At 41.4% G+C, this 9,551-nt stretch overlaps 1 protein-coding gene across 1 annotated transcript; it reads left to right on the forward strand.

Annotated features, from left to right (window-relative positions):
- Nucleotides 1-367: 367 nt before the first annotated feature.
- LOC115205239 (ubiquitin-like protein 3) lies at nucleotides 368-9,347 on the forward strand. Its single transcript, XM_029771008.1, has 5 exons — nucleotides 368-2,042; nucleotides 4,765-4,873; nucleotides 5,236-5,322; nucleotides 5,583-5,660; nucleotides 7,311-9,347. The coding sequence occupies exons 1-5, from the start codon at nucleotides 2,016-2,018 to the stop codon at nucleotides 7,361-7,363; spliced, it is 354 nt and encodes a 117-aa protein (XP_029626868.1). The 5' UTR covers nucleotides 368-2,015; the 3' UTR covers nucleotides 7,364-9,347.
- The last annotated feature ends 204 nt before the right edge of the window (nucleotides 9,348-9,551 follow it).

A 9,551-nucleotide genomic window follows, 5' to 3' on the forward strand; every position in this document is an offset into this window, starting at 1 on the left:
ACAGTCCAGTCTTATTGAAAATGGGCTAGAAAACAAACTACAAATAGCTGTGAGTGAAAGTGGGGATATTTTCAGACTGTCATTGTTTCTAAAAACAACTTTGTAAAGAGAGGTTATGAAACCATTAACAATGAATATCGTTTGTGCTTGACTTTCTCCATTCTCTCTGTTTTGAGCTTTTACAATGTTATTTTGTTTACTTTCAAGTACGTGTATAGCGGTTTGCTAATCCTTTTCAATTCGTAAGACATCATAAACTGGGTGGTTGGAGCCCTGAATGCTGATTGGCTGAAACTCATGGTATACCATGGGTATGACGCAACTGCTCTAATTACGTTGGGAACCAGTTTATAATAGCAATAAGGCACCTTGGAGGTTTGTGGTATATTGCCAATATACCATGGTTAAGTGGTGTATACAGGCACTCTGCGTTGTCGTGCACATATACCACACCCCCTCGGGCCTTCTTGCTTAATTATACATTCTATTGTGTTTTGTGGTTGGTATTTCTGTTTGGCCTGCTTGTTTTGTTACAGTTCTTTAACCATTTTTAATGGTTCCAAAGGGCTCAAAGCTTGTTACATCATCATGTTGCAAAGCCTTGCAGATTACATAAGTGTCTCCGTACAATGTTTTGTGGAGTAAGTTACAAAGTTATGTTAACCAACATTGCTTTTAACAGACATAACCTTGAGGTCATCAGAACAGTATTTTTTTTTAATAATAGATTGTGTACTGACTTTCATGACCATTTGTATTCTTACTCATGAGAACATGTACTATTTAAACTATTTTATATCTGTAAATGTGTCAAGAGAAATGACTGTATAAATGTTTTTTGTAAGTAAATTTGAATCATCCAAAATGAAAACTGATTTCTGGCTTAACTTTCAATTATAATTTCCCAGGCTTTCTGTAAAAGGTGGGTTCAACACAAATTATCCAAATGTATGTTGTTTATTGCCTTGGTGTCATAACTTGTTAAATCAAAATGGAATCTTATGGCAAGACTTCAACTCCCAGACATACTTTGTTGTGGTGTATTTTCGTTTCCTATGTTGACAACCAGCTGATTTCCTGTGTCTTTTTAAATGTCCTGCCATTATTCTTCAACAAGCAGCAGCTAGGTTCGATGTTTTTCTGACCAAAAGAAACCCTCGAACATTGGATACTTTTAACCATTGGGATGCGTAGCTAAATCTTTAAGTACTTGTTTTATACTGGTACAGTCTTCGAAACCTTGAGGTTATTAGTAAGATTAAGGGTAGAGATATCGCTGTTTGTCTTTTCTGTTCCGCTTTTCTGCCGCAGTCCGATATTTTCAGGTAACCTTAGCTAGCTTTTTTGATTTTAGCCAGGTAACTAGCTAGCTAATAAGTTAACTTAACATTTCTGTCAATGTTTCCGTAATGAGCTTCTTCACTCAAACGTAATCGTTAGTGAAGTATATGTTTTCTTCAAGAAACCAACCTTGTAAATTGCCACTACCCAGAAGTAACGTCAGCTAGTTAACTTAGCTCCTTGCTAGCTAGCCATGTTACTAGTTACATATTCTCAAGCAGTAACGGAGGGGTTTCAGTAAAAATCGTCATTAAGGTTAAAGCAACAGGTTTAGAGCCATCTAACTAATGTGTTTGTGATTGTAATAGCTAGCTAACTAAATATTCGTGTTGGCAAGCTACTGAAGCTAGCTAGCTCATTTCTAGCCAAATGCTAGCTAAATAGCGACTGTCTAGCAGTGAGTGTATGATTGCTAGACAGTGGTTGATTGGGCAGATAAGCTTGCTACCTACTAGCCTCCATCGTTCGCAGATATCACACGAACGGGCGAATATAGAAACCAATTTGTTCACGTTGTCAGCGCGCTTGAGAAGGTGCTAGGCTGTTGAAAGCAGAGAAGGAAAGAGGGGTGAGAGTAGGGAAACGCACACAGTGCTCTTTGTGCCAGGGGGTTGGCCCGGTCTCAACCAGCGAAGCGCAGTACAGTCGGTTCTGTTCAGATCGGCTTCAGAACCATGACAACTGCAAGGGATCTCGATATGGTGAGTATTCATTGCAACCCAACACAATCCTTACTGCATAAGATCCAATGTTGAGCCCCGTATGTCTAATATTAAAATGGTTACAATGTATGTTATGTTTTCCATTTTTAAATGTAACCTTTATTTAACTAGGCAAGTCAGTAAAGAACAAATTCTTATTTACAATGACGGCCTACACCGGCCAAACCCGGACGACGCTGGGCCCATTGTGCGCTGCCCGGTAGGGCTCCCAATCACGGCCAGTTGTGATACAGCCTGGATTCGAACCAGGGTGTTGTCTGTAGTGACGCCTCTAACACTGAGATGCAGTAAATGTATTTGGGGGTTAGGAGCCAGGATCAGGGACTAACGTTAACTCTCACAAACAGAAGAGCTGTTTCTGTAATGATCATCTGTCACTTACATTTTGAGATTGATCCACATTTTTTTCTAGAGGTGAGCCTTAATTGTCTTCCTATCACAAAATCACAGCTCTACCCATTTTGGATACTGTTATTCTCCAAACAAACCCAGTTGACATGTGTAAAGGCAAAGGACCATGTCCATGGCACTGTTGTGTTAAATCAGGGATGAAGAGGAAATTGATTGTAGGGACTGAGGAGAACCAGTCAATTTGAAATCACAAACGATCTCAAATCAATGAAAAGGCTGGTAGGCTACTCTAGGCTGCCTCCCCTGTTGTACCTATGCCAGCATGTAGTGCTCTAGAGTTATTGTCTACTTCTGCAAATATTTTGTTCATATTTACATTGATATTTGGGTAATTTAGCAGACGCTCTTATCCAGAGCGACTTAGTAGCAATACGGCCTAAGTGCCTTTCTGTTTCCAATGCACGCATGTGTTGCACAGACCTTTTCTGTTACTTCAAAGCTGAGTTTTTGAAGCTAATGTTTCTCTTGATTGGATAGTCTAAGAGGATATCCTTGATGGTTAAAAAAAGAACCAAGGGCAGCTAGGCAGATTCGAGTTGTTTTGTTTGGTTGAGGATAAAAGGTATGAAGGGAAGGGGGGGGGGGCTTGTTAATGATGACTTTGGTATCTAACCCCACTCAGAGGTTATGCAGTGCATAGGGGGAGGGGCTTCCTCTGCTTAGTAGGGTCGGTGTGTTTGTAAACGGCTCAGTGTAGGACTATCCTGGCGACATACCTTGTGGCACAGATTCTTTGTTCTGGCTTACCCGATTTACCAACAGAAGGTTTAGGGACAAATAAACATGTTTAATTATGTGGGGGAATTACCCATTCAATTTTTACCGGAACTTTGATATTGGTATCCAAAATATGATAGTGTTTAATGGTAGGATATTTGCCATGATTTCCAAGCCATTTGTTGGATTGTGGTGGGATACCAATATCTACTCTGAAGTGTATGTGCGCAGCGTGTTACGATCTGTCAACTGATGGAGAGTTTCGGAGGGGTGGAGTGTGGCTTCCGGCCATAGGCTAATGATGCTTCAGAGCTTTTTTCACTATTAGAGGTCCTGACCTGGGGCTGCTGCCACCGCAGGAGGGAAGGCTATGAGCCAGGGGTCTCTTCCTGTGTAGGAGCTGACGTGTATGCTTAAGGCTACTTACCGGTAGTGGATATTTTATGATTGTCGAATTGATGAGTTTATAATAGATGCCATTTACATGGAGCATCTGACAGTAACCTCTGAGTTGCACTACTTCATGTGAAATGCTGTTTCTTTCCCTATTTCCCAAGTGGATTTCAATACCCGTACGACTTATTATTTTGGAGAAATCATAGTTCACCACATAATTAGTTGGGGGGGGGGGTTCTTCATTTATTCTCTGTGGCATTTGGGATTTGACTCATTGCAGAACCCTGAACAACCTGCCTTACCTTCATTTGTTGTCCTCATTTGGTTTTCAATGAGAGCATTTATTCCCAGCCAAACTCTGCACACACACCATGTTGATGATGTAATCGTTAAACCAAGGAGCGATTGAAATCCATGAAAGAGAAAAATGCAATTACCCAAGTCTCCTAAAAAGAAACTTCCTTTTGAATTCTGTAAATGACTAACAAAGATGAAATGGTCCCTTTTTTAATGTATTTTTTTTTTTGCCTTTTTAAGGCTAACATGTCGTAAGTTGCTAGTACAATAAGTGCAACAGCATGGCCAACACATTTTTGCTTCAATTTTTTTTAAATGGGTTCATTTAGTGTACTGGGTGGGTACAAAGAAGAGCAGGGAAAACTCCCCAGCCCCCTCCCTCTTTCACACACACCACTACGCCCCTGGGTTACGCATTGGCCATGTAAATTTAATAACGGGGCCCACGGCTGTCTGGGACACCTGGGGTTATCGCATTAGGCCAACAGCCCAGAGAGAAGAGCTGCCCACAGCGCTGAAGGCCCACTTCACCCCCCCCCCCCCCCAGCTCCACCCTTATCTGTGCATTGTCCTGCTATAGGGGCTCACTTCACAACGAGCTCGTCCTCTCTGAAGGAAGCAGCCCAGTCAAACGGGGCAGAGATCTGCACCAGAGAAATCTAATTAGACAGGAATGTCAATTTCTTTGCAGGCTTCCGAGGGTCATCTCATGTCATTCGAGGTGAGAGAAAACGGAAGGATTCCATGTGATTAGGCTAAGCTACATGCTTCTCATTGCTCGACGGGGTGGAAGTGTAGACTGTATCATTCTGGAATTTTGTAGGATTTCTGTAGAGCATGTGTAGGTTTATTAAGATGTTTTGTTTGGGCGATTTTTCAGGTGAATCTGCGTCTTATCCTGGTCAGTGGGAAGACACAAGACTTCATCTTCTCCCCCAACGACTCGGCCATGGACATCGCCAAGCACGTCTTTGATAACTGGCCTTTGGGTGAGTTTGTGCATGTTGGGACGTGGATCAGGGAACAACCACAACACTGTTTTGTTTTTATATTGAGTTGTATTGCAGAATTAATCAGGTCACTTTGCAACTTTCTTAATTCTTCTTAGTCTGGGTCGGATTTAAAAACATGCTTTCTGGCTCTTGTCACGGGGACCACTTTCCAGTTATAGGAACAGTTACACAATGCCTTGGCTCTCCACACTTATATGCCGCCTTCAAACCACTGACGATGGCAGCCATGTTTGTGTGTTAAACCACTGCAGGAAGTCTCTGTCTGAGTGGCTGTCTGGCGCTAGTGATATTAGACTGCTTCTGAGTGTTGCTCTAATGTTGTCTCATCTCTGCATCAGGATGGGAGGAGGAGCAGGTGGGCAGCGCCAGCATCCTGCGCCTCATCTTCCAGGGACGCTTCCTGCATGGCAGTGTCACACTGGGAGGTACGTGATGGACCCTTTTACACACACCATCCTACCGGGCTAAAATACACTAGTGAATACTGTATGACCTTTGTCCTTTGAAATGAAGTCTGATTTAAAACGTGCCACAGTTGAGGACATTCACTGTAATGAACTTGTCATCAAAGATGGAGAATGGGTGTTCTGAGCATGCTTACTAATGCCATAATTAAAGAGGATTATCTTGTGATTATATATTCTGCATATAAATTGTTCATTGTCTGTCCTTTTTGTTTTCAAAGCTTTAAAGCTGCCCCCTGGCCGAACAACTGTCATGCACTTGGTTGCCAGAGAGACCCTGCCAGAACCTAACTCCCATGGTGAGAACCTTTCTCTCGCGCTCTCTGGTTGTCTGACTCATCCCATCACCTAGCTGTCAAGGACTAGTGGTGGAAAAAGTACCCAATTGTCTACTTAAGTAAAAATGCCTTAATATAATATTGACACAACTGAAAGTCACCCAGTAAAATACGGCTGAAGTCTAACACGGAACTCAAACCGGCTACGTGCGTGCACCATCGTGCATACATTTATTTTGTGCCCCCCACACTAAACGCGATCACGACAGGCAGGTTAAAATGTCAAAACAAACTCTGAACCACTTGCACTTGCTAGCTAATTTGTCCTATTTAGCTAGCTTGCTGTTGCTAGCTTATTTGTCCTGGGATATAAACATTGAGTTATTTTACCTGAAATGCACAAGGTCCTCTACTCCGACAATTAATCCACACAAAAAACGGTCAACTGAATCGTTTCTTGTCATCTCTCCTCCTTCTAGTCTTTGTCTCTTGACTTTATATTGCGATTGGCAACTTTCATAAATTAGGTGTATTACCGCCACTGACCTCGTTCGTCTTTCAGTTCCCCACGTGGGTAAAACCAATGAGATGGCACGTGGGTACTTGCTTTTATAAACCAATGAGGAGATGGGAGAGGCAGGACTTGCAGCGTGATCTGCGTCACAAATAGAACTGACTTCTATTTTAGCCCTTGGCCACGCAGACGCTCGTGAGCAGTGTGGGTGCAATGATTGAATCATTTAGATTTCAAAATTTATTTTGCGACGCGAGCGGTGTAGTCAGCCTGTTATAGTATGTGGTTTTAAATAAACTTAGGTATCAAAGTAAATGTAATTAGTGAAATAAACTTAAGTGTCAAAAGTAAAAGTGTAAATCATTTCAAATTTGTTATATTAAGCAAACCAGATGGCACCATTTTCTAAATTTACAGATAGCCAGGGGCACACTCCAACACTCAGACATAATTAGTCACTTTACCTCTACCTACATGTACATATTACCTCGACTAACCGGTGCCTCCGCACATTGACTCTGTACCAGTACCCCCTGTATATAGCCTCGTTATTGTATTGTTGCTCTTTAATTATTTATTTTTCTATTTTATTTAGCATTTATTTTTTACTTTAGTTTATTTGAGTAAATACTTTCTTAACACTTATTTTTCTTAACTGCATTGTTGGTTAAGGGCTTGTAAGGATGCATTTCACTAAGGTCTACACCTGTTGTATTCGGCGCATGTGACAAATACGATTTGATAATTTACAAACGAAGCGTGTGTGTAGTGAGTCCGCCAGTTCAGAGGAGGTAGGGATGACCAGGGATGTTCTGTTGATAAGTGCTTGAATTGGACCATTTTCCTGTCCTACTAAGCATTCAAAATGTAACTTTTGGATGTTAGTGGAAATTTATGGACTAAAAAGTACATTATTTTCTTTAGGAATGTAGTGAAGTAAATTGTAAAAAATAATAAATGTACAGATACCAAAAAAATACTAAAGTAGTACTTTAAAGTATTTTTTACTTTAGTACTTAACACCAGTGTCAGGGACACTGTTGAGCTGTAATTGCTACAGCTATAGGCCTTATTGTCCCTTTAAACCTGAAAGCCTGGTGTGATATTTTCTCTTTCGTTGTCTGATGTCAAGTTTCTTTGTATCGTCCTCTTTGTAGGTCAGCGTAACCGGGAGAAGATCACAGAGAGCAACTGCTGTCTGCTCTTGTAAAAACAACAAACAACAATCCTTTCACTCCCCTCCCCCACATTCATCCTATGCTCGGCTTCTGTCTGCCCGTCAACCCTGGATTTGGGGAGATCACAGGAAGATGGGTCACAGAGCTGTCAGCGGGCGGTCTTTTGCACGTGTTTGTTGCACTCTGGCCCAATCGGTGGCTTAGGAATTATGTAGTTTTTTTTTGTGCCAATTTATTCAAATTGATTTTCTTTTGTTCACCCTTTTGCCAAATTTTGCCTTTCCTTCTCTCTGTTGTAAAATCATGTTAAGAATTTGTACATATAATATCTGTGGTTACCCAGGAGGAGAATATATCCTGTGTAGCTGGGGGGGATATAAAGGTTTTGAAGACTCACCTTACAAAGAAATACTAACGAACTCTTTGGAACTTTGACCCGTACTGTGCATACAGTTGTTGGCATTACCCTTGAAGACTCGGCATACAGTTTGCTCCATGTGTCTTTCTGCTAATGAAATGGAAGTTCCCACGGGTTTGGCACTTAACTGGGTTGTTTTTTTTTTTAAAGTGTGTCTTTGTAAGTTTTATGTATGGTCTTAATCTTCCCATCCCCTTCCCGTCTTAGAGGAAGAGAATCATTTCCCACTGTTATACAAAGTGCTGTCCCCCTCACCCGATGTAGACTGTGTACAGTAGTTCCCTCATACTGGCAGGGAGTGTTTAGTCTGCCGTAGCACCAGTGGACTGGAATGGGGCATCTTTCTGTGCCATGGGCCACACGTGTTCGTTCTTGGACCTGGACCAACACAGAGGAAGAGTTCAAAGTTGTAAATGGACAGCTGTGTCAACACCTGAGTGGATGTGTGTGACATTGGCATGTTGGATCACCTCCTTGAGGATGAACGGGTTTAGCTAGAAGAAGAATCTAAACTAACTCCTACGTGTCCTCCCCCTGGTTGTGAAGCCTTGCTTTCTTTTTTTTCTTCTTTTTTAAACTGAGTGAAAATATTTTGAAGGAGTGCTTCTGAGTGACCATTTTGTGTCATTCTGAATGGCTTACATCTCTGATCAACATGACCATTTTAGACTGCACCACACCCAGTCTCATGAGGAAGCCCCGTATCCTCGCCACTCCCCGTCTGACCTGAGTGAGGAGTAAGGCAATCGGAGCCAGTCAAGTGAGGTGGTGGTGGGAGTGCTTCCTACAGGACATGAGGGCTAGAGGAATGGGAGGGAGCAAGGGCTTGGTGATGGTACCGTCTGGAAAATGAGGAAGTTGTGTATTTTTACCACCTCTTTGTTTGGATGCTGTTTGTTTTTGCCTTTATGATTTGGGATTTATTCTGTAATCATTAATATTGCAATTTTTTATCTTGTATTGTTTATTCTGTTTTTGTCTGACTCCTGTTAATTGAATACTTTTTGTTCCAGGGGTTGTATGTATATGTCTGGGAATGCATATGAGTTGTAGATGATCATGTTCTGTGTGTGAGTGAATGGACTGGGGAAATGTCTGTGTAGTGAGACAGTATGGCTGCGTTTACACAGGCAGCCCAATTCAGATATATATTTTTCAGTTATTGGCTTTGGTTTTTTTTGACTGAAAAGCTCTGAAAAAGATCTGATGTGAAAGGTCAAAAGACCAGTTAGTGGAAAGAAAAATATCAGAAATGGGCTGCCTGCATAAACCCAGCCTTAGTGTGTTTGAGAGTGAGTAATGGGTGTGTTTTTTGACGTGTGTGTGTGTGTGTGTGCGTGCTCGTGCGCCTAAATACTGAGTGAGTGTGTGAGAACAGGGGGATAGTTATGCAGGTGGTTGAGTAGGAGGGCAGATTGGTCTTGGGTGGCTGTGGTTTCCATGGAAACAGTGTGGCTCCTTTTGAGTGAGTCTTTTGGTTAGTGTTTGTCAACCACTGCTATGAAATTTATCTCAATATGAATAAATGTAAAAAAAAAATTAAAAAAAAAGTGATCTGCTTGAAGGTATTATAAATTAATAAACATCTTTAAATATGACTTGTTTTTTTTTATTAAAAGGAACAGCAGAGTAGAAATCAAGTTAAGCAGTGTTGGGGAGTAGTGAACTACATGTAGTTCAACTAGTAATGTAATTACATTTTGCAGTAGTCTGGTGGTAGTTGAACTAAATTCTAATCTAGGTCGTGTTTTCAGTAGTTCGCAACTTTTTTGCCATGTAGCTAACTACTGGAACAACACTAC

The sequence above is a fragment of the Salmo trutta genome, chromosome 13 (assembly GCF_901001165.1).
Source record: "Salmo trutta chromosome 13, fSalTru1.1, whole genome shotgun sequence".
Classification (NCBI taxonomy): Eukaryota; Metazoa; Chordata; class Actinopteri; order Salmoniformes; family Salmonidae; genus Salmo; species Salmo trutta.

What these genes read in the sequence shown, in the direction of transcription:
- LOC115205239 (XM_029771008.1), top strand. Translation starts at nt 2,016, where the DNA reads ATGACAACTGCAAGGGATCTCGATATG. An exon ending in CTGCAAGGGATCTCGATATG is followed by an intron (nt 2,043 to 4,764) that starts GTGAGTATTCAT and finishes GCGATTTTTCAG; the next exon opens with GTGAATCTGCGTCTTATCCT. An exon ending in GCCAGAACCTAACTCCCATG is followed by an intron (nt 5,661 to 7,310) that starts GTGAGAACCTTT and finishes TCCTCTTTGTAG; the next exon opens with GTCAGCGTAACCGGGAGAAG.